Here is a 24,541-nt window from a genome sequence, read left to right as displayed (position 1 = left end):
CACTCACCAGCAGAGCACAGTTTCATGATCAGTCTACAAATCCAGCCACCTGGTTGTTTTTTGGAATTGCCTGGCAAAACCCCCCTCATTATGAGAAGGGCCTGTGTTATTCAGGGTACTCTAGAGAAATAGAGCCAACAGGACATATATAGACTTGGCTGGTGTGATTAGGGAACTGGCAAGTCTGAAATCTGCAGGGCAGGCTGGCAGCCTGGAGACTCAAGAAGGAACAGACAGTCAAAGGCAAAATTTCTTCTACCTGGCGGGACTTCAGTATTTTCTCTTAAATTAAGACCTACAGCTGACTAGGTGATGCCCATCATAAGTCCTGAGGGTAATCTGCTCAACTCAGAGTCTGCTTATTTAAATGTTAATTATACCTGAAATATCAGCTGCATAATAACAGCTAGACTGGTATTTCACTAAAACTGACTACTGTAGCCTAGGCAAGTTGACATATAAAATTAGCTATTATGGGGGCAAGCCGGTGCTATTGGTGAAAGTCTTTCACCTCTGCAAGATGCAGTATTGTTGAAGGTCTGTATTTATCCACAATAAAATCTGATCTTGGCAACATCTCTGTTTTTTCATCTTTTCTTATAGTCAGGTAGTACTCCATTGTGTTTATTTGCCAGAGCTTCTTTATTTATCTGTTGTTGTGCACTTGGATTATTTCCATATTATGGCTATTGTATTAAGCTATGCAATGAACATAGGTGTGCACACATCTTTTTGGATTAATATTTTGGTTTTCTAAGGATGGGTAATAAGAAGCAGGATCACTGGGTTATATGAGAGCTCTATTTTTAGTTTTAATTTTTTGCGGTAATTTTTTTTTCAGGAATGTTTATTGAGGCGATTTACAAAGTTGTTCATAATAGAGTTGTTGTTTCAGGCCTACAATGTTCCAACACCAATCCCACCACCAATGTCCCCTTTCTTCTACCAATATCTCCAGGTTCACACCCCCGCATGCCTCCTTGACAGGCTTATAATAAATTTGTTTCATGTTACTTGGTCCAATAAAATTTAAAGGAATGACAAATAGAATTATCAGAAAATAAATCAACAAAAGTCAATATGTGATGATTAATTGCTATATGTTTTTAAACTTTCTTAATCTAGTAAAGGACAACCATATGCATCATTAATGAGTGCCGTACTCAATGCTTCATACTGGGAAGTTTCTCCTGTTCTTTAAAAGAGATATTTTAATGCTTCTTGCAAAACTAGTTTCATGACTGAATTTCCTAAGCTGTTGTGTGTCCATGAATCTCTGTATAGTTTCTTCAAATCTGAATGATAGTCTAGCTGCATAGTGCATTTTTGATGAAGAGTTTGGGGTGTTAATTTCATTTACCTTTTGTGTTATACCCTTTCATATTCCTGTGACTAGTAGAGTCTCATTTGATAGATCTGCTGTGCATCTTAGGGGCTTTCCTTATGTAAGTTCCTTTTTTAATCTTATTGCTTTCAATATTCTGTCTCTATCTTTGTATCTTGTCATTTTGAGTATAAGGTGTCTTGGAGTTTTCCTAACTGGGTCTATTTTCACTGGAACCTCATGGATCTCGGTGCCTATAACATTCAACTTTGGGGAGTTTTTAATCTATGATTTCTTTAACTATTGTTTCTTCAACATATTTACTTTCCGTTCTTTAGGAAATCCAGTGTTTCTTGTATTATTCCTCTTGAACTCACCCCATAGTTCTCTAGTATGCTATTCATTTCTTTTCAGACTATTTTCTACCTTATGCTATTTTCTAGTGGTTTCCTCCTGGTCTTGGAGTGCCTTGATAATTTGCTCAGCTTCTATTATTTAGCTGTTTAGAGTTTCTATTAATTTTTTAGAATCACCTACCATCTTCTTCATTTCTGTCATTTCTGACTGTAGTGGCTTTTTCATTTTGACTCTCATACTTTCTTGTGCTTTGCTGACTACTTGTACTATTGTTTCTTTGAACTCACTGAACATTCTCGTCATAGTCTCATTGTCTATGGATTTACTAGTGTCGTTTATGTCTTTGATGATAGTGGGTTTTTGTTTTTGTTTTTTTGCTTCTTGGGTCACAACCGGCGATGCACAGGGGTTAAGTCCTGGCCTTGCACTCAGGAATTACTCCTGGTGGTGCTCAGGGGACCATATGGAATGCTGGGAATCAAACTTTGGTTGGCCGTGTGCAAGGCAAATACCCTACCTGCTGTATTGCTCCCAGCCCTGATGATAGTGTTTTTGTTTAATGAGCTTCGTGGAATTCTATGTGTTTTCCCCATAGTGTTTTTGCTGTGCTTGGAGTGAGTCTTTGCGGTTAACCCCTCCAGAAGATGTTGAGGGATTAAGCTGGAGGTTGCTCTCTATCTTGTCTGCCTGGTCTCACAGAATGGCAGGAAGCATTCCTGTGAGCAGCATGTAATTTGTTGAGTGGATCTCAACAAGTAAGCACTTTAGGAACTGTGGTGTTGGCCCTTAATATGGTACAGATTGGGTGTGGAGGCTACTGAAACTCATCCAGTAGGAAAGGGCTCTGCCTCCCTTTCTGGAATCTCCCAGTGATTTCAGCTGGAGATGAGCTTCACCTGGAATGGTGGAGCAGCAAGCTGTATGTCAGAAAAGAGTTGTGGTGTGGACCTATTCCTTGCTTTTAAAAAAGCCTTCAAACTGCTCTCTATAGAATCCGAACCAGACAACATTCTCACCAGTAGTGAAGAAATTTTCTTTCCCACCATACTCCCACCAGTTCAAATAATTGATTTTTGGCTTCATTTTGCTTTTGTTTTTGGAGAGGGGCACACTTGTCAGGACTTACTTAATTACTTACTCCTGGCTCTGTGCTCAGGGGTCACTCAGGGCAGGACTCAGGATTATATGCAGTGCTGGGAACCCCTGTGGGCAACCTTTTATGTAAATACCTTAACTCCTGTACTATCTCTCCAGTTCACCTTTACATGCAAATCTGGAACTCCAAGATTCCTTCCAATAGGAAAGTGGTAAATAAGACCACTTTTTGAAAATAGGGAGAGACACAGCTAAACACACGCCTCTGGAGTTACAGAATAGAGTAGCCTGAGGGGATGCCAGAGAACTGGCTAATAAGAGTCGCCTGGGAACTAGGAGGGGCTTCTAGTTTCTGAAGACTGCCGGCAAAGCTCTCTCGTCTTAACCAATAGAGCAAAACAACAATCTTGGCATGGAGGCAAATTTCAGCTCTGTGTTCCCAGTCCTAGCTCCAAAAGAGGGAAGCACTGCCTTGGGAGAATGTGAGCACCCTACTGAGAAAGATGTTCTCAAGGCTGGACAGCGCTCAGATAGAAGTCGGTCCAAGGATTTCTACATTTCGTAGAAAGCTGATGGAGGCGCGCTGAAGGCATCATGTAATGCAGGTTTTCCAGGGATGATGTGGGCCTCCCCGTTCATTTGTCCAGTGGCGGAAGAAACTGGACGGCTCACTCTGAACACACACACACACACACACACACACACACACACACATACACCCTTCCAAGGGAACACGCCATGGGGTGCCAGCATCTCCGGAGACAACACTCCTGCTTCCCACTCTGGTCCCCTAGCCTGGGAAAGGGCTCCGGACCCTGGAAGGGGACCGGGATGACGAGGTCGTCCATTGGCTGCGAGGCGCCATGTGAACGATGCTGGTTGGCTGGCAGGAGGGAGGAGGAGGCGGTTTCCCGGGTAACGGGAGGGCAAGGAGCGGCAGCGGCGGCAGCGGCAGCGGCTGAGGAGCGCGGGCCGGAGCGCAGTGCAAGACCAGCTGGAGGCGGCAGCTTTGCTAAGCCGCGTGGGCGCAGGTAGGAGCCCCCAGAGCGCTGCCTCCTCGGGGGAAGACTTTACCCGGCCGCCCTGCGCCTGGACCAGCGGGGAGAAAGTTTGCTCCGCAGCGGGACAGGCAAGGAGGAGAGGACTTGGGGATGCTCCGTGCTAGGATCCGGGGGTCTAAGATAGGGCGGGGACTGCCGGCTTGGAAGCAGGCTGGCTCCGCGCACAGGGCGACCGGGTGTGTGTGCGTGTGCGTGTGAGTGTGCGTGCGTGTGTGTGTGTGTGTGTGTGTGTGTGTGCGTGTGTGTGTGTGTTACCCTCCGTTCTGGGACCCCAGCGGAGCTCTGGCGCCTCCGAAGCCGCCCCACCTCGGAAGCAAACCCTGGGAGGGTCTTCAAAGCAGACCCTAGGCGAGCGGGGAGCTTCGGAGATTTCGCCGGCGAAGTCTTTCCCGGCCGCCGATGCGGGCTGGGGCGCGCTGCACTGAGGTCCGAGGCGCGGGGGTGCGAGCTCCGGGGTGCACTTTCCCCAGCCTGCCCGCGAGTGGGTGTGTGTCCCTCCGAAGAGGCGTGCCCAAGGCTGGGGGGTTTTCTGTTTGCAGGGCGGTGTTTGCGCCCGTCCTCCCCGTCCCCGTCTGTGTGATGCTGACTCGGAGTGAATCTCCACGCTTGGGTCCCTCTGTGTTTGCGGTCGGCGTGGGTGTCTGTGAACGCCCCTCTCCGGTGCTGATGTCTTGTGTCTGAGTAGCTTGCAGATCCTCCCGCCGGCTGTTTCTGTTCTCCTTATCGTGTCTCTGCTCCGTGCATGTGCGCGCGTGTGTGTGCGTGTGTGCATTCTCTCTGTGCCCCTATTTATCTGTCTCTGATGGTAGAAGGTTTTGTTAACTGTCTGTGCCCCTCTGGGGCGGGTGCCCTGCACCCTCTTGTGTGAGCTGAGCTTCTGTAGATATCCGTATCTGGGGCGTTTAAGTCTGTGTGTGTTTCTGTGAGTGTCTGCTACGGTTGAGTCTCATCACGGTCTACATCTCTCCACGTCTGTGCGCGCTTCTGTGTAGGTGGATCTAAGCTGGGGGCAGCGAGGCCGGCCTCGCGTTTCTTTCTCAGCTCTCTCCCACGCTCGGATGGAGGGAGGAGGAAGCGATGGGGAGGGGAGGCCCCAGCCCCGGGAGTCCCGGCGGCTCCTCCCGGGACGTGCGCTCCGCTGAGCCGGCTCCTTTCTTGCGGGTAAAGGGACCCTGGCGGCGGCGGCGGCGGCAGCAGCAGCAGCAAGGCAGCTCGAGCCGCCCAGCTGGGGCCCTAGTGACTTATTTTTTGTGTGTGAGCCTTTCTTTGCTTCTAAGAGGCGGCTGCTGCACGCTCAGCTAGCTTGCCTCGCGCAAATCAAGGCGCCAGGGCTGCTGGCCAGGTCAGCTTTCCCTGGCGGCTGACTTAGCACAAGTGGCCGGCCCCGCGTGGACTTCCTTGAGGAGGCAAAAGCCCCCCTCCCCAATTATAAACTCTGCCAGGAAACCACCGTGCCTCCCCCGGCTCTTTATCTTACACCCTCCGTAACTTATTTATTGATTAATTAACGGAGAACTGGGTTTCCAAGATGCACCTCTGTTTCCCCTATTGGCATCGAAGACTAATTAAAAATGCTGTGCGGGTAATGAGTGTTAATTAGCTCCCTGAAAAGACGGATGCACCCTGATTTCAGGAGTTTAACTCCAGTTATAACAAGAAACAGGCCAAGCTTCCTTTTTACCCCTCACCCTTAGCCTTTAACCCTGTTTTGAATCCACTCCCACAGTTTTGAAGCCAGGGAGGGGAGGTAGGTTAGAGAGAAACAGAAGCAGCTGGAGAAGTGGAGAGAAGTGAGAAGGTCAAAAAGGACTTTAGCTAATTTTGAAAACTTTGGAGAATTTAAGAGAGATGTTTTCCCTTAATATAGAAAAATGGAGACATAATCCCCAAACCCAGACTGAAGGAAGGAGAGTTTTTTTCTTGGATAGACCCAGCCTGTCACTCATTGGACACTGGGAATCTCAAGACGGCAAGAGGGTGGACCCCTCAGGACAGGAACCACAGAGACCTCTGTAGAGGACATTTCTACATCAGCTTCTAGCCCTTTTGTTGGCTGTGCCAACAAAAGAAATTAAGAGACATTATTATTTTTTTTTTTTTTGCTCAGAATGCAGGGAGAGTTTGGGGGATGTGGAATGGGTCATTAAAAACTTCTTGGGCACTATTTGGGCCATGTGAGCCGTTCAGGAGGTCTTTAATTGGATTTATCTTCGGATTCAAAGTAGTCATTGCTAGTCTACAATGGTTCCCTCAGTCTGATCCATTTTACTCCCCCCACCTTCACCCCATTCCCTTTTCCTGGTCCAGTCATACTTACAACATATGGACGAGACGCTGCTGACACAATCCAGAAAGTGTATTGGCTTTTCAGTAATCCAGCAAAATGTTCTCTTAGTCCTGCCTTTTAATTCTTCTTCTTCTTTTTTGTTTATTTACTTATTTTTAAAAATCTAAGTACATTTTTAACTTTGTGAGATTTCCCTGGGCAGTGAGAAACCAGCATTTTTACCTCAGGGCTAGTACCCTTGAGTCCTTTACCGCCTGACCCACAGCCCCTTCAAGAAACACATTGGACAGCTGTAGCTGACAGCAGCCTTGCTTCTCCCTTCCTGGGGTAGCCCCTGCCCACCCTGGCTCTGGTGTGAGTCCAGACTTCATGCCCAAACTGCTGGAGACCAACTCCCAGAAACAAAAGGCTTGCAGAAGGTGTTGGAGCTTCTTCCACTCCCTGCTGCTGAGAGGGTGGGGGGGAGGCATTTCTGTGGTGAGGATGTCTGTCCTCATGTGCACTGGGTGCTTTTGCAATGGCTGGCATGATGGGATGTGACAGGGACTCACCCAGGAGAGAGCCGGAGGCCTGTGCAGAGCTGTTTCCAGATATTGGAGCAATCAGAGAGCAAAAGCCCACCCCCTCACTCTTCCTGCTGGAGAAGGCTTTTCCACGAGGGAGGACCTTTGGCACTGTCATTTTTTCATTTGCTCTTTGGATCACACCTGGTGATGCTCAGGGGTTACTCCTGGATCATGCACTCAGGAATTACTCCTGGCGCTCAGGAGACCATATGGGATGCTGGCAATGGAACCTGGGTCAGCTGCATGCAAGGCAAATGCCCTACCCGCTGTGCTATTGCTCCAGCTCGGGCACTGTCTTTTTTTTTTCTTCATGATGATTCACAAGGACAGCCAGGAGCTGTGAAAAGGGTGAACTGAACCTAGGCTGATAGTGAAAAGACAGGGAAGAGATAGTGCCAGGGAGGCAAGGGCAGACACCAGGTCTTTGAAGTTAGTTCTCCAAATTGCAGTCCAACGCCTCCTAGCTATGTAACTTCAGGCATGTTGCTCAGCCTACCTAATGTTGGTTGTCTCATCTCTAACAAGCAATAAGAACCCTAATTGTCAAGCATGGTCATTGGCACATAGTAAGCCCTTAGCAGGTTTGTTGGATAATGACTCCAACAAATCCTGTGAATGCAGCATATCACAAGCACTTCATACTTACTAGCAGGTTTTGAGTTTTATTTTATTTTATTACATTTTGGGTCCTCAGGGGCCACTCCCAGCACTGCTGGGGGCCATACAGTACTGAGCATTGGGTCCACGATTCCCATATGTAAAGTATGTGCCACAGTCTTTTGAGCCATCACCCTGACCAAGATATTTTAGTTTTGATCACCTACTCTCAGTAGGTGACCAGATCTTTCTCCTCTTAAATGCTTTCATTATTCCCACTTGATAGTTGAGAGCACAGAGAGATTAAGTTACTTGCTTAAGGTCACTGAAGGGTTGAGGTTCAGGTTGAGAGGCAGATGAAGACCCCATTGAGTCCTCCGCTTTGAGGCTTCAGATTCAGAAAAAGGTAGTTGTTGGAGCCAGATGGTCCATTTATAGGTGATCTGGAACTAAAAAGCACAGATCTGAAACTGAACGGGCAATGAAGATGGTGGGGGAGGGCAATGAGTGGGTCCCTGCTCTCTCTGGCAGCTCAGCACTTCCTTAGCCAATAGAGGGTTTCACTCATGCAGTCTTAAATGTCAACCCCAGACCTCTGGGGGTGGATGGGAAGCCACTTTCCTGGACATGCTGCTTTCATAAATTGTTGCCAAATTCAGAACCATTGTCCCTGGAAGAAGTGTGTTCTGGCTGTGGGTTTTATGTGGTGTTGGACAGGCATTTCCCAAGAAAAGCATTTCTCTTCTCCCTCCTTAGAAGCCCTTTGTGTCCCAGCATCTCATGTTCCTTGTAACCTGTGTTGGTGTGGAGTCCTGCGGAAGCCTTTTGTCACATTGTCACAGGGGATGCCTTCGGCCTCTTTCCAAAGTAGCCACCAGTCAGGACAGCTGCAGCGAGGGTCTGAGGGCTTCTGTCTCATGCCCACAGTGGCCGGATCTGGCCCCAGCTCTCCCGGAAGCTGGTGAGGCCCGAATTGGAGAATGGCCAGTGCGTTGATTAGAAAATCTGGCAGAGATTACTGCCCTTTTAGCAAGGGGCTTACCCATACCACCACCACCACTCACACACTTGGTTCCTTTCTTGCCTGGTGGTGCTGGTGCTATAGACCAAGACATTCATAACTGTGTATTGCAGTCTCTTCATGGGAACTCTCAAATATGATGCCACTGCTGAGACTGTTCATGGAAGGGTGTATATCATACAAAATGCTTTCCTCGGTGTGAGGTCCCTCCTCCTCCTCCCTTTCTATCCCTCTGAGCTTCTCTGACATCAGCCAGGAGATGACTAGGTGCCTACACTGCCTGCAGGTACCAAGGGAGGGACTAGGGCTTCCTGGAAAGTTGCCTTTCCTCTCTCAGTTGATCCACACTGACCCCCGCCTCCTCCCCAGTGGCCCCTGTGGCTTGTATGCCACATGCTGTCTGCACAGCTCTCAGCTGGGGGAGGGAGGCGGATGCTTGATGCCTTTTTGCTTCCTACACCATTGCTTCCCTCGCTTATCCTATCTGAGTGTCTGGTTCCTGTGCTGACGAGGAGGACGAAGAAGCCCCCATAGGCTGCAAGAGAACTCATTTCTGGCTGCAGAATTCTTATTTGGAACACAGGGTTCGCTGGGAACCCGTAAACCTCCCCTGGGTGTTTGTCCGTGCTTAGGCTCGGAGAATACTGGGAGAGGACTCAAGAAAGATCGTGGGTTGCTGTTTGATCTGGGATCCAGATGGCAGGCAAGCCAGCTCCAGCCTGTACTGCTTCTCCAAAGACACATCTGACAGCGGCTCGTTTTCTCCACAGGTATGGTTCTTGCTCCAGGAAGGAGGATGGCAGCCTGGGTCTGGAACCGGCTGGGTGATGACCGCGCCCAGGAGCCATGAGGGGCGGTGTTTGCCAGCAGTCTTTGTGGTGATTTATGGGAGTCAGGGGCTGCCAGAGAGGGATGTGGATGCTATCAGTTCTGTGGATTAAATGCCCATTTACATTGTTATTGACATATAAATTATCTGTGCCAAGGAACCAGTGAGAGAAAGGCTTTCTGGGGCAGGAATGTGGCCCAGACCCCAGGATATGGACTCGTCTTTGCCCAGATCAGCCCCCCTGGGCTCTCAAGAAGCAGTGTTGGAACTGAAGTGAAACCCCAAGTCCCAGGTGTCAGGATGCCAGCAGCAGCCGCCCCCAGGGCAAAGGCAGCAATGGCCAGTGGAGCTCCTGAGCATAAGTTCCGAAGTCAGGAGCACGTGTGAAGAGACAGCGTGGAGCCCTGGGCTGGCGAGAGCCACGTCTGTGGCGTGCATGAGCCTCTTTCTCTGGGCACTTGGACGCCTCGCTGAAGGACAGAGGGGATTTTACTCCCGGGAAATGGAATCGGTTGCTGAATCCGGCCAACAGAAGAGAAAGCTGGTTACCCATGGATTGGAAGATCAGAAGAGGGTAAGTGAAATGACTCTTGGTTCACAGCGTCGGGGAGCGCGTGCAGATGATGGTTGGATGATGGTTGTTGGCAATGAGACTTGTGGCTCTTTGGTTAAGGAGCGGTGTGCTTGCTGGCTTTGAAACTTTGGCTGGTTGGTTGGGCCAGGGGAGAGAGAAGGAGGGAAAATGGCATTCAGACTGAGCAGCCAGCAAGGTAGAACTTGGTTTGCTTTTGTTCTGGGAGTTCACAAAAAGTGTTGATGTCCTCTAAGTCAAACAGGAGCTTGAGTATCCTAAGGCTTCCTTGGGGCATCACAGGCCCCTTGACCCTTTTGGAAAATGGTGCCCCTGACAGTCCTGGTTTTATTTGACTTATTTTTCATGTGGCGCTTCTGTGTATGGATCTAAAGACATATCCTGCTCTACTCTCTGGCCCCATCTGTGAGCATGTCAAAGCTGTTTCAAAGGACCCGTTGAGTGTAGGTCATTTGCTGTCATCGGTCTGAAAGCGGCCGTCAGCCCTGGATCTGTGTCTACCAGTTAAAGTTCAGCTTGGCTTTAAAAGCCAGGCACATTGGAAGCAGCCCTGAGTGGCTGGTAGTCTAGGAAGGTGGTTGAAGTGATGATGGCTGGAAAGCCATTCCTCTCTCCAGCAGGAATGGTGAGGACCTGGGTATGGCAAGAGCTAAATGCACCTTAATATCAGCCGATTCTCTGCTAACCTGCAATTAATTTCTGATATTTCATTTGAAATATTGTGGATGGTAAAAGAAAAAGAATGTGGCATTCTCTCTCTGGGTGGGTGGGGTGCAGGGGAGTTTGCTTCTGTCCTGGAGTCTCAAAGACCATCTCTGTCCTGTGAGATGTCTGCAGAGGTGAAAACGAGCTTTACCACTCCTTAGATTTTTCAATGGCTGTGTGGATGGGTAGAGTGAGGAGAGAGGGAGGGGGAAAGGGGAGAAAGGACTTTGGTTTTGTGCTGATTTCCAGAGGATAAAAAATTTATGGAAATAAATTATATGTAAAAACATAGATTGATGCTGTTGCTGACAAATGAGATCAAGTTTCCATAGTCGAAAATGCTCTTTTTTAAGGCAGGAAGAAAGTCTATTTTCTTAGGTGCCCAAATAAGTGAGATTTGGTTTGGAACATTTGCTTTGTTTGGAGAAGAGCTTGCTAGACCTGCCTGCTTCTGAGCCTATAGGAGCTTTCTGAGACATAGGAGAGAAATTGCTAATTGTTGTGATCAGACCCCGGGATTGACTGTATTTTACTAAGTGCTGGCCAAGTTTATGGTATACAGACACTTAGTGGAGGAACATTTGGGACCTCTGACACTGTAGAAAATTTTAATTGGGCTGGTACACTGAGATAATATGCAATTATGATGGCCTCTCCTTGGCTAGGTGTAGATGTCTGCATTACCCATCTGTTCTTGGCTCTGGCTGCATTGGGTCCACATGTACTGTGGCGTCTTTGCAAGTAGAATATAACCCCAAGTGAGACTCTGCAGCAGCTGGGGTAACATCAATTGGTCATGCTCAGCTGACATTCATTTTAACTTGAACTCTAGCCGTCATGGTGATTATTAAATTTATAATGATATATGTAAGATCCATTTTAATGACTCTCCATGCTTGAATGAGCTCTCACTTGTGCTGGCAAAATAAGGCTTAATAGAGTATTACATTTCATCTCCTACTGAATTTTCCGGGCCGTGGTTGAAACTTTGCTTGGGAGGAATGAGGCTGTTTTTACTGATCGCACTGCACCACGTTGGAGTTCTGTGTTGCCCGAGTACCGTTTCTGGGTTTCTAGACACGCGCCCCTGCGAGTGGCTTCTGTTGGCGGTAGCAGCTTCTGTTGGTGTGTGCATGTGTGTGTTTGTGGGTAAACACACACCCCATTTGCGTCAAGTGTGAAGCTAAACAAGCCTCCCGGCATTCAGCCCGGAATGTCTTGTCCACAGAGCTGAAAGGCGCCTCTGCAGTGTTTTGGCTTAGCTACTTCGGGTGAGCTGAAAAGTCCTCTTCAGGGGGGATTGACAGAGAAGCCAACAAAGGCACAGTCGAGGCATCTGCTGGGGAGCTGGGAAGTCTCCACCAGCATGCTTAAGTTACCGAGCGTTCATTGGCACCAGATCCTGTGGCATCACTGTGTGTGTGTTTCAGTTATTCAGTGTAATGGAAATTATGGGATAGAGAGACAAGGCAGAGGGAGAGAAAATAGCTTCATTTTGCTAAATTTCCTATTCTCCTGAGTAACAGAAGCAGCCACCCCCTTTAAGACTGAGTCGGTGCCATGCACTCACTGTAGCTGATCCCTTGTTTGTGGCTTTGTAGAGATGGAGTTGAGAGTTCATCTGGGACCAGCTCTCTGGGTATCTGTACTTGTGCTTTCTGCAATAAAGAGTGTCATGTGATATAAAATCAGAGCTGGGTTTCAATGCCATTTATACTGTGTGTGAGCTATAGGACCCAGCAAAACTTAACTGCTCTCCTCTTTAGTGTCCACATTTTTGGCATGGGGCAATGTTATTTAATAAAGAGACAATATAAAGAATAAGTGAAATAAAGTCTGTAGAAAATTTGGTTCTTGGTAATTATTTAAGAAATGTCTATATATTTCAGAATGATTTGCAATATGGATCCGTCTCCCCATTTTGTTCTTAGAGGATTGTATGTGATTTTGTTTCAGGTCTTTAAAAAAAGGTTCTCAAGTAGTACATACTCATTTTATGTTCAAATGTTAAAGGAGAAAGCAGAGTATACATTCCTCCTTTAATTCTATCCAGCAGTGATGATGGTTATTATCAATTTGGAATATACCATTCCTGACTACTTTTGGTTTTTATTTCTTAATAAAAAAGGAATCATACTTTATATGTTTTTAAGCAGTGTGCCTTTTCATTTAATATAATGCGCATATATGTCTGAGTCATATAATACCAACTTCATGCTCCTTGCTGACCAAATAGAGTCAGTCATTAAGTAATACTGTATCTAAAATACATGAAATTTTACCTAACCAATTCTTTTTATTTTATTAATTAAAAAATTGGAAGGGAGTTTTGGAAACATCCAGCTGTACTCAAGAATCACTGGCTCTGTACTCAGAAATCACTTTTGGCTGGGCTAAGGGGGGGATCCATATGAGGTGCTGGGGATCAAACCAGAATTAAATGTATGCAAATCAAGCATCCTAACCACTGTACTATTTCTCTAATCAATATCTTTAAAATGTATATTTGGTATGTTTCCAGGTTTTTGTCCTGTAATTTTTTTTGGTATTACAAAATTACTTTATTCATCATTTCAAAAAGTATTTATGAGGTTAAAATAGATGAATGAGACCTCCTCTTTCCCAAAGCTTTTTTAGAGCAGTGCTGTCCAATACAACTTTTTGAAATGATGGAGATGTTCTATTCATACCCTGTACAAATTAGTTGCCTCTAGCCATATTTAGCCACAGAGCCCTTGAAATATGGCTAGCGTAACCTTAATTTTAAATTGTATTTAGTTTTAATTAATTTCAACTTAAATAGACCCATGTGGCTACTGGCTGCTATATTGGCCAGGGCCTCTCTGGACAGTAAATGACAGGCAGACCACAATACCGTCTATTTGCAGACAATGTCCTATACTCTAAGGAAAATAAATAGGGCAAGTGGTGTAATGTGCAAAGAGATGGTGCATTTCATAGTAATAATTAGTTTTTAATTTCCTCTCTATTGAGATATCACTTACATCCAGTAAAGTACCATTTCTAAGTTGACAGCTCCACACACTTTTATACTGGTTATTCATGCCACCATACCAATCAAGCAGCCACCATGCTAGTCACTGGTGGTACCTTTCTTGTTTCCAGAAGGGTGAGTTTTAGGGGGCAGGGCAAATTTTAGGGGTACCTCTCAGAAAGAGTCCTTCAAGCTGAGAATCAGTGACAAGAAGCTGCTGGGCGTGGGAAAGGGCAATGACTTATTTTAGATGTCTATGTGGTTGATCTCAGGGCTGGGGGCTGAAATCAGGGAAAACCCAGAAAGGTGGGGGGCTGCAAATTGCTTGGGTGACAGATTTCATCAGTAAGTTTTGTTCAGGGCTCTAAGAACCCAGTTCACTGGCAGAGAAGGGAGAGGAAAAATTTCCAACAGACATCTATTGATCAGTCTAGAGAATGACTTTTAGATTGATTTTTCCCGATTCCTTTTAGAAGTTTGTCCTTTCCACTTTCTAGACAGAGCTTTTCCCCACACAGGAGCACTGTGGAAAGAGAATGGTTCCAGGATTTTTAAGAGACATGACGATGGAGTACTAACAAAGCTGGTTCAATGTGAATATTCTCCTGCTTGTCAGCCTCTCAGCAGGAAAGTCTCCCGGAGACAGTTTTAAAAATGACTTTGGAGAGGGTGAACTCGGGCTTGGTGTAATTAAAATTTTCAGGGTTGGCTGAACTGCTCTGAATTGCCAAATCCTGCCCTCGAATAGGGGGGATAGATGATTATCATTCTTGTTCCATCAGCCTCTTGGTTTTTATTAATAGTATCCCTGACTTCCCTGTCACCCGTGGAGGCAGATCACAACCATCCAACTCCTTCCCCATCATCCTTCAAGTCCACAACGTCTTTATCCATGTTTCCACTTTCTTCTCATCTTGACTACCAGCCCTCTTTCTGTCCCAGGGATTGACTGATGGCAGGACCTCCTGGTGGACTCTGATTTCTGTTTCTCCTTCAATCCGTGCTCCATTCCTGGATGCATTAATCTTCCCAGAGTCTTGCTGTGATTTTCACTTTTAAGGGTTTTTAAATTTTTTTTTGGCTTGATTTTCAGTATATGGTGCCAGGGATCGAACTCAGATCAACCATGTGCAAGACTATCACCCAGATATGTCATCACTCTGATCACCTTTTTTCCCCTTTCGTCTACTTTTTCATGCATTCATTTGTGTTTATTGAGTCTCCACTGTCTATCAACTCATGACTTCATCATGAAGTTCTGCAATCATCATGAATGTAGATACTGTGCCTGATTTCTTGTCATCTCCAGTGTCTTGTCATATTCGGGCAGCTTAGAAGCAGGTGTTGTGACATTAGGTAAGTATCTTCCTGGTTTGGAGAGATTGGAGATTTCCCAGGAGGAGGAAGAGCTTGTGCTCTGCCTATAAGGAGCTCCAGTGAAAAGAAGACTGGGGAGAGGCCTAGTGATTTTACAGTGTGAACTGAATTGTGGCCCTCTGCCCCAGATACATTTAATAAAACTCTGACTCCCCATGAACTATATTTGAAAATGGGGCCCTCATGGAAGTACTAAGGTTAAATGAGGTCATATGGTGGAATCCTAATCCTATATGACTGACATCATTAAAATAGAATAAAGCAATACAAGCATTAAGTAAGCAACAGAGAGAAGGCCTTTGTGAGGACACAGCAAGAAGGTGACCAGGAACACATCTGCTGATACCTTAATCTTGGATTTGAAGCTTTCAGAACAGTGACAAAATAAGCTTCTGTCACCTGAGCCACCAGTTTGTGATTATGTTATGGTCAACAAACCACTACACTTGAACACAAGGAGAGAGAAAATTGGCTTTAGGGATTTTCCCCATAACAACACAGAGTAAACTCCCTGAGGGCAGACCTAGCTCTCCCAGCAGCACTCACCACTCTGCTTGGCGCTTGGTTGGTGCTTTGTATATATTGATTGGGTGAGAGAATGCAGAGATAAAGAGGTTGATAGAAGAAGAAAGGAGAGACTGCTCCACTGTGAACAATCGGGACTTTATCCTGTTGGTGTAAAGAAAGGAGTGAGCTTCAGAATTAGAGAAAGATCTGAAAGAGACTCTTACTCCAAGTTTAGAATAAAATGGAATGTAGCAGAAGGTGTGAGGGTACCAGGTAAGGAAACTCAGGATCAGTGCCAGCCTTCCAGCTAATATCTGACACAGGGGTCCTGAGTTGGCATATAAAAGCCCCTTTAGCTGACTGAATCTCTTTAGAAACCTCTTTTTTCTTCAAGTCTGTATTGTTTCACTATTTACACCTGTTAAAACTTTCTAAAGCTGTTTGTAGTAGTGTTACCTTGTTTGTTTGATATTTGTTAATGACACAAGTTTACAACCTTATTACATTGTGTACTTTATTCTTTATAGCCTTTCATTCAGCTTGAAAATTGTGATAATAATAAAGCCTTTGGTGAGGATTATAATGCACTTGAAATATTTGATTCAGGACTTAATGTGCAAGTATCCATCGATATGCATGGTGATTCTTGTCATTTTTCTTTCTTGACAAAATCCTTTAGGTGGTGTATTTGGGGGAAAGGGAGGATGCGGGGCAGGGGGTGGAGGGAGAATAGGTGAAGTCTGCTAGTTCTCTTGAGTTTACTTTGCCAGTGAACTTAAAGTTATATATAAAGGTTCTTCTAACTTAAACTTTTATTACTGCACTGCTTCCTAAAGGAACACCTACTTTTCTATGTTAGTAATAGCCAATAAAGAGAAACAAATCATGGAATCATCAAAACCTATTTGCTGATTTCCCATAATAATAGCATAAATCTAGAGAAAAAAATCCTTGCAGATGAAATAATAGTATATTGCCTTTAAATATTGTATTTCTGCATTCATATTTTTTATTATTCAGTACATTCTCTTGATAGTGAAACATATTCTTGGAAACTCATAAAGTAAAGTAAAGTAAAGGCCCTCCCGTTGATCGTCGATTTGCTCGAGCGGGCCCAGTAATGTCTCCATTGGAGACTTTGTTGTTACTGTGTCTGGCATATCAAATACTCTCGGTAGCTTGCCAGGCTCTCCGAGAGGGGTGGAGGAATCGAACTCGGGTCGACCATGTTGGCCGCTTGTAAGGCGAACGCCCTACCGCTGTGCTAAACTCATATTCTTTCATTATTCTTTGCCTATCCTTTACTTTCCTATCTGCCTGAAAAGTTGCTACTTAACTTTAAGAACTATTCCAAATAGGACTACTTCCACTCTCTGCTGTTATTGCTCCATTTATGTGTGATAGAGCACCTTATTTGTACTTTCATTATGGAAGTCCCTTACACTATTTCATAATTATATTTATAGGTTGTTAATTCTCTTAGTCCAGGTATCATGTCTTAGTTACATTTGTAGTTTAAAATAAATGCTTAATATAAAAAATTTCATTAGGAAAGTTCTCTGCACATCTGTGTTCCTGAAGCACTTAGTACAATAACCAGGATATGGAAGTAATTCAGGTGTCCAATGGCAGAAGAGTGGCTAATGAAGGTTTGGTACATGTACACAATGGAACACTGTGCAGTCAACAAGGAGCGATGAAATCATGCAATTTGCTGCAGCTTGAATAGACTTGGAGACTCTCATGTTAAGAGAAGTAACTGAGAAGGACAAGGACAAATTCTGAATGTTCCCAGTAATCTGTGATCTACAAAATAACATGTCTAAGGTATGGAAAGCATTCAAGTTGGGGGAAACATTGGCTCTAGATTACAGAAACAAAGATACCAGGAGAGGAGAGAATGGAGGGGTGGGGTAGGGGGGAAGCACGAAGAGGTGATCTGTAAGTAACATTGGGACAAGGGTCATGGACTTTTAGCTTGTCTAGATGGAGAGGTGAGATATTTGTGTAGATATAAACCTCTAAATCCATCACTACTATAAGCAGGGGACCCAAACTATATAATTAGTAGTATGTTTCTGTCGAGGAGTCAGGTTGGGGTTGGGATGAAAAAAAATCTGGGATCACTGGTTGTGGGATGTGGAACTGGTGGTGGAATTAGAGTTGGGAGCATTATATGCCTGAAACCCTACTGTCAACAACTTTTGTAAATCAGTGTCTAAATAAAAATTAAATGAAAAATAATTAAGTCTTTCTTTACATTGCTATTCCATAAGAACTACCTTGATTTCAGCATTCTACACACTAAATTACAATTAACAGGACGCTGAGTATCTGGATTAAACTAATCAGAGGTTCCAAAATTTATTTGGCCTATGTTTCTCTTTTTAGCAAAAAATGTGTCAGCATCCCCAAATACCTTTTTTTGCACTAAAACCTAATGAATAGAAAGTGTTCCCCAATTGCACCAGAATCATGATCTGCCGCCCCCTCCTCTGTTTTTCTAGCACCTCCTGGGAAGCACCTAAATAAGAGCTTTTAATATTCCAAAATACAAAAATACAACCTGCATTTTTGTCAAAATGCTAAATGTATCTGGTTACCTGGAGGTAAGTACCAGTTACTCAAGATTTTCTAAATCCAATCCAAGATTTTTCCAAATACCATCCAAGGTTTGCCAAATCCTAAATCTGAGATTACTTTGCTATGAAAGCTTAGATCAAATTCTTCCAAGTCTATGGTGTGAATCAAAATAATGATATGTCTGACTCCCATCCTTGGGGCATTAATTTTTAATCTTCTTTCTCTTTGGGATAATTAGAAAGAAAGGGATGTGGAGGTTGGGAAGAAAAATGGGAGGAGATGTGGATGGCAGAGGAGGGGGTATTTTATAAAGCAGCCTCTTCCTGGGAGCAATTAAAGGCTATTTGGTTCTCCTGAGGGAAACAAGTAAGATCTGTGCTTGGGGCAGGTGGCTGATGACTGAAATCTGGGCAGGGTGTTCTGATATGGGAAGTAGGGGTTCTTTGGAGAATGAACCTGAGCTGTACAGCCGTATGAACTAGAGAGTGAGGTAGAAAACTATAGGCATATGTGGGGATTTCTCTCTTGCTTGAGCTAAGTACAGGTTACATAAAAATTGCCCATTTTCAGTTTTATGCTTTCTTGTACTTCTGAGGTCTCAGTGGCACTTGAAAGTTAACATTTTGGTTGCAACTAGCAGGATTCTACATTCTTTATCTCTGTCACAGAAGTACCAATCTGGTCACCTGGGAATATGGGTCCTTTATAGGCATAATTCAGATTCTGTTAGCTTCTAAAACAGGAGAGGAAAGTTCCTTTAACCCCTTTCTTCTACAGTGGATTGTTAATGAGAGACCCCCCCTCAGAGTCTGTGATTCTAAGTTCCCACATTTTTCACTGATATAGTTTTTAAAAATGCAACAAGCATAAAACCTTAATGGTATGGATAAAATCTTCATAAAAGCTAATCTGTAGAACAAAGAGTTTTAGTTCTTACATCTTATTTATCACATGTGAATAGATATGATTAGTCAATTGTTTAAAGTCCTTCCCTTTCACTGGTCATGGCAAATTCATGTTCATGTATAGATTTCTAATACATTTGGCATGGTTGGGCATTTAGAGAATCATCAGTAAATATTTATTGGATGAATGAGAGTCAGTATTCTGAATGAGGGAGGTGAATGAGAGAGTCAGAATGTCCTCTGATTTTTTTTTACTATACTCCAGGTAACACAGAGCAATTGCACCTTAGAAAGAAGGTATTAATTATCATTGATTTTGTTATAGGAGGAAATATGTCCGGGACACTGCTTAGAGGTGAATGGCCTGCATTCTATGAATTTTTATGTGTGTGTGGTTTCTCAACTTTGAAGACCTAGTTTTATTTTTGTGAATCATTATTTCCTGGCCCCCTGGCAGAGATGTGCTTTTCCTTTGAATTTCCATGGGTCCATGGTGATGTATGACCTGGAAGGTCACTGCATTGATGTCTGCATGAGCAGATCATTTAAAGGTGAGATTAGAGGCAAAAATGGTGGCTTAGATGTACCTAAAGGGGACATACTGAATAAATCAGTGCAAAAAAATTATCCTTAACATGCAGAAGCACAGTGAAACAAACCATGAAAGCAAGGAGAGAGAGAGAGAGAGGAAAGGGGAGGGGGAGGGGAGGGTTAGGGGAGAGGGAGATGGGGAGAGGGAGGAGGAAGAGAAATCCAAGGGAGAGAGATCCAAGGGAAGTTCTGAAAAGAAAAAAAAAAGACAAATAATGTCGACATTGGTTAGAAATACCTGGACTCACCTTGGGTCTTTTTTTTTTTTTTTAACCCAGAAGAGAAGGAGTCTGGTGTTTCTTTCAAGTTATTTTTCAATTATTATTTTTTCTACAGAAAAATAGGATGATATGAATGAAAATAGTTTTGTGTACAGAGGTAGTAAGTCTATCCTTATTACTCAGAGAATTTTTCAGGTTTGGGAGTTTTATGTTTGAAATCATATAAAGACCAAATATTTATTTCTTATAAATCACATTATCACATAGGTAAAGCATGTTTGTTCTGTATGATATATAATAGTTATCTAATAATATGATTTACAAGAAGTAATTTGATGCAGGTTTTTCCGAAGTAGGAGAAACAGTCCCCCCAACCCTTCTCCCCGCAGGGGTATTGGAAAGATGAGGTGGATAGACAGGCAGTAGCCTTAGGAATAACTGTGGTCATTTTAAGTTTGTTTTCTTAAAATAGGTTGACTTCTAGGGGCTACTGAGGTTGTTTTTTCTAAAAGGAGTCCTTGGTAAAATATATTTGGAAACCTCTTTATAGAGAGCATTTGTATCAGAATTATCTGCAGCAGCAATTCATTGATTTACACCCACTAATCAGATCTACTGAGTCAGAAAAATCTGTGCTACGACACAGAAGTTAAATTTTGAATATGCATCCTTGCACTTGATAAGTACTTTGAAGTTTGGGGATTACTTTCAGGGTACATTAAAATCTGTCAACTCTCCATTAACACTAAAATCAAAGCCCTAGGAATGAATTGGAGAAGAAATATATATATATATATATATTGTTTTTACTTATAGAGTTACACTCAAGTTTTCTTAGGAAAGAAAACCCGTTCTTCTCATTTCTTAATAGAAGGAACACATGCACTTAGGAACCTAGAAAAACTTCAAAACCTAGGCTTCAGGAAGGAAAGGAAGTGAGGAAATTCTATTGTTCTTTGCTGTCTGAAATTTCTCTGTCTCAGTGCATCTGTTCCTTCCCCTTTTGCCTTACACCCTCCTTTGCTATCCAGTCTCTTGCTCTTCCCTTTTAACATCAAGGCTGACTGACATCATTTCTACTCACCATCACCATCTATCTCCTTCAGTGTCTTTCCACCAAGAGCTCTCTGAGTTTCTTAATTCAGTTAGCAGATGATCTTGTTGAGTTTATAAGTAAGTCTAGAGAGATAGTGCAGCCTCTGGCCTAGCCATGTCTGGATTATGCACCTGTTTCTGTACTTAATTGTATATCGCATGCTACAGAATCTAGCCTTTGGGGTAGGTCACTGCAGGAGCAGGCACATCTGGGTGTACCATGGATGACATCTCTACTCTGTTGGGTAGACTGTATTGAAAAGAGGAGAGTGGAGACGAGCAGGTGCTCTACAGGATGGGTAATAAAAGTGATGGGCTCATCTGTTGAATATTTGTCTTTATTATTGACTTGTTCCTGTCTTCCCAAAGCTACTGCCAAAGGGAGAAACCAGGATTTACATGAATAGCCAATACCTACTTAGGTGAGACAAATTGGCAATGGAATATACAAAGGAAGATGGAGCTTTCATATGAAAGCCAGATGAAAGGGTGGAAAGGAATTTTGACAAGTAGAACCATTGAAGTTTTTATTGCTTCCTTAGAATATACTGGGCTTTGTTGTTGCTGTTATTTATCTTGGAAAAGTTTCTATTTTTTGCATTTTACTTCATCATCATGATAAATGTGGCTACTAGTAGTTTCTACCTTGCATGATTATAGTAAATGAGATAAGACATCTAGCACTTAGTGTAGTCCCTGGTGTATAGCATAGGTTGCTGTTCACCAAAAGTGAATTCTCCTTTACCTCCTCTGAGCTTGTGCTGAGTGAAGAGAAAATGCCTGTTGTCATTAGGTATTAGTGGGCCTTGCATTGGGGCCACCATTCCATCCACAGAAGTTTGACAAATCCCCCTTGGAAGAGAATGTGAGTCCTAACCTAGTACTTTACCTGCAGTGACAGCCCTCCTGAGGTCTACTCCTTTCCTTAGATTTCAGATTCTCCTGGAGGTAGAGTCTTTGCCTTCTTGGCCTTTTTGTCGTTGTTTGTAGGTTACCCTTGGGAAGGCCCCTGGGAAGGCAGGGCAAAGTTTGCAGCTGCCAGCTCTCTTCCTTCCTGGCACCTTTCCATGATCCTGAGGCCATTAAGCCAAGCCCAGGGAGCTGATTGCTGTGAAAGACAGTTGAAGATGCCTGTGCTCTCTTCTCCTGTGACCATCAATCACTGGCAGGGTCTTGGTACCACTGTGAAGACGGAAATGGCAAATAAGCAGTTTGCATTAGTAGAACCACATGAAGTCCTTTGCCTATGGTAATTGAAAAAAAAGAATCTAATTTCTGCCTGTGTCCCTGGAGTACCTCTGCATTTGGATTCCTAGGGAGTCTCAAAATCTTATCAGCACAATCAAGGAAGTGAAAGGAATCTGTCTGCTGGCATGGGGTTGTGAAGACAATCCCCAGTGCCCTGAATGACTCCCCCAAGTTCCTGGATCTTAGTAGATAGAGGAGAATGAGGATGAGGTGATGGGGTGCGCAAATGGGAGAATGAGTGGCTGGAGGGGCAGCCTGGAGGGGCGAAGATATTGAGACATCAGCACAGATACTTTTGGTACAGCCTCTGATCCTCACCTCAACCATTGTCAAGAGGTATGCTCTTATTTCCACTTTACATATAGAGAAAATAAAAGTTGAGAGAATCTAGGTAACTTACCTGTGGTTCCAACAGCTGCAAATGATCGATCTGGATCTGTATTACTCCAAAGTTTGCTTTCAGGGTGCCATTATCAGACACTAATATATCCCTCACTGATTTCTGCTATATAATTGTTACCCCATGTTTGGTTTTAAGTGGACTCACTTAAATTTTTTTCACTAAGTGCTGGGGTATTAGTACAGCAGTCTATTATGAGCCTGACCTGGGTTTGATATTGGTCTCTATGTAGACTGTGGCAGCTCTGGAGGTCTCCAGCACCTCTGAGGTGACACTGGTAATTCTACTCTCAGAACCTGAACAGCCTACATCCCGGGGTCCTTATATTGAATGGCTAACCTTGTTGGCCATCTGTCAAACACCCAGGTTTTCTGAGCACTGCTTGGGAGCTCCCTCTGCCTGAATTTTTTGCTTGTTTATTTTTAACGAGAGCCCAGAAGATGGTTCAATGCATTCAAGTGCTTGCTTGGCAAGTGCAAGACTGAGAATTCAAACCTGGTGCTGCCCTCACATACCTAGGTGATCTGATCCTTCTAGATCTGCTGTTTGAGACCCTGACTGGATCAGGATCTCAGGAGATGGCTCAGTAGTAGGAAAAGCTCCTAGGGCAGGTGGGAGGCCATATACTTCATCTCCATTTGCTTTGCCTGCGTTGATGTGAACCTACAGCCCCATAGTCTGGGATCCCTGGAGAAGAAAAAAATCACATAAGGATAATAGCAATAAATTCCTAAATTTTTATGGACTATTCATTTTCCCTAATATATATTAAATGAAATTATGGGTATTTATATATATTTAAAAGTTTATCAATGTACCACTTACAGTAATATTGTTACCTGGCAGGGGTATGTTGACATCACTGTGGGAAACACTTCCCTTACATAGAAATATAACAGCATTGATCACACCATCTATTGATTATGGACCACTCATCATTTGGTGGGCACTGTGAAAAAGACCACTGATATTTAAGGCAGAGTTTGAATCTGTAGATAGACTGAAATTTGAACCTCAAGCCTGCCACTTTCCCTGAGCTTCTTGATTATCATTTCTGTACCTCTAATGACTCACTGGTAAATTGGGAATAATAATGATTTCTACTTTATAGAATTGTTTTGAGATTTAAATAAGTATTGATACTTAAACAAGTGCCTTTGAAACAATTGCTATGTAAATATTAGTATTATTCATTCAGTCATTTGACAATTAATTAATGTTTGAGCACATTCTGTGTACATTATGCTATCATTTTGCAACAATCTAATAATGTGGATGTTGTCATTACATCTACATTTTACCAATGAGAAAACTTACAGGTTTAGAAATTATCCCCAAGATTTCTCACTTAATGCACGATTAAAAAAAAAACTCAAGCCCAGGTGTGTCTGAAGTTCTTTAATCATATCCGTTTCTACTCACATACTTTGATGCATCAAAAGCATGTGGGAATTTTCTCACCACACTGACCAATTCTCCAACTCAGGTAGGTGGCCAAAAATGAACTTCAATTCTGACAATACCCAGAGTTAGTTTCAGATTTCATGAGTCAAGGATTGGTAGGGGAGGGGACAGGCAGAAGGACAAGTTTGGATCACCTGTATGTCTGGCCAACTGGAAATTCCCCTGTCCTCTCCTTGGGTTTGAAAATTTTCAGTAATGGCTCAGAGAACAGAGAAAATTACTGCTGCTAGTTTGTTGAAAGGAAGCAGCAAGCCATACGGAAGAGATGCACAGGGCAAAGTACGTGGGAAGATGGTGGAGGAGAATTCCGTTCTCTCCCTGACTGTGCCATCCTCTTATGAGCACCTGTATGTTTACCAATTTTGAAACTTCTAAAACACATTTTTTATGGGTTTGGGTTGGTTGGTCTGCAAATTACTCGTGATATTTGGGCCAACTCAGGGCTCTAAGAACCATGCAGTGTCAGGAATTGAACTGAGGTCAGCCACACACAAGGAAAATGCCTTAGTCCCTGTTTAGGATATTTTTTTCTCTTTTGGGGCCACACCATTGATACTTTGTGTTTACTTTTGGTTTTGTGCTCAGAAATCACTTCTGGAGAGACTTGGTGGACCACATGTGGTGCTGGGAATTTAACCAGGTTCAGTGTATACAAGGCAAACACCCTAACCACTGTGCTATCTCTCTGGTCCTAGAGGATTTTTTTGTTTTATTTTGTTTT

At 43.8% G+C, this 24,541-nt stretch overlaps 1 protein-coding gene across 1 annotated transcript in view; it reads left to right on the top strand.

Moving 5' to 3' along the window:
* Positions 1-3,695: 3,695 nt before the first annotated feature.
* NAV2 (neuron navigator 2) overlaps positions 3,696-24,541 on the top strand; it is an 822,647-nt gene continuing 801,801 nt past the window's right edge. The window contains exons 1-2 of the mRNA XM_056130622.1: positions 3,696-3,807; positions 9,079-9,711. Of these exons, the coding sequence (XP_055986597.1) occupies positions 9,574-9,711 (138 nt within the window). The 5' untranslated portion in view covers positions 3,696-3,807; positions 9,079-9,573. The remainder of the gene's footprint in view (positions 3,808-9,078; positions 9,712-24,541) is intronic.

This window comes from Sorex fumeus, unplaced genomic scaffold (assembly GCF_029834395.1).
Source record: "Sorex fumeus unplaced genomic scaffold, SorFum_2.1 ptg000007l, whole genome shotgun sequence".
In the NCBI taxonomy this organism is placed as follows: Eukaryota; Metazoa; Chordata; class Mammalia; order Eulipotyphla; family Soricidae; genus Sorex; species Sorex fumeus.
This window is presented reverse-complemented; position numbering and strand designations above follow the sequence as displayed.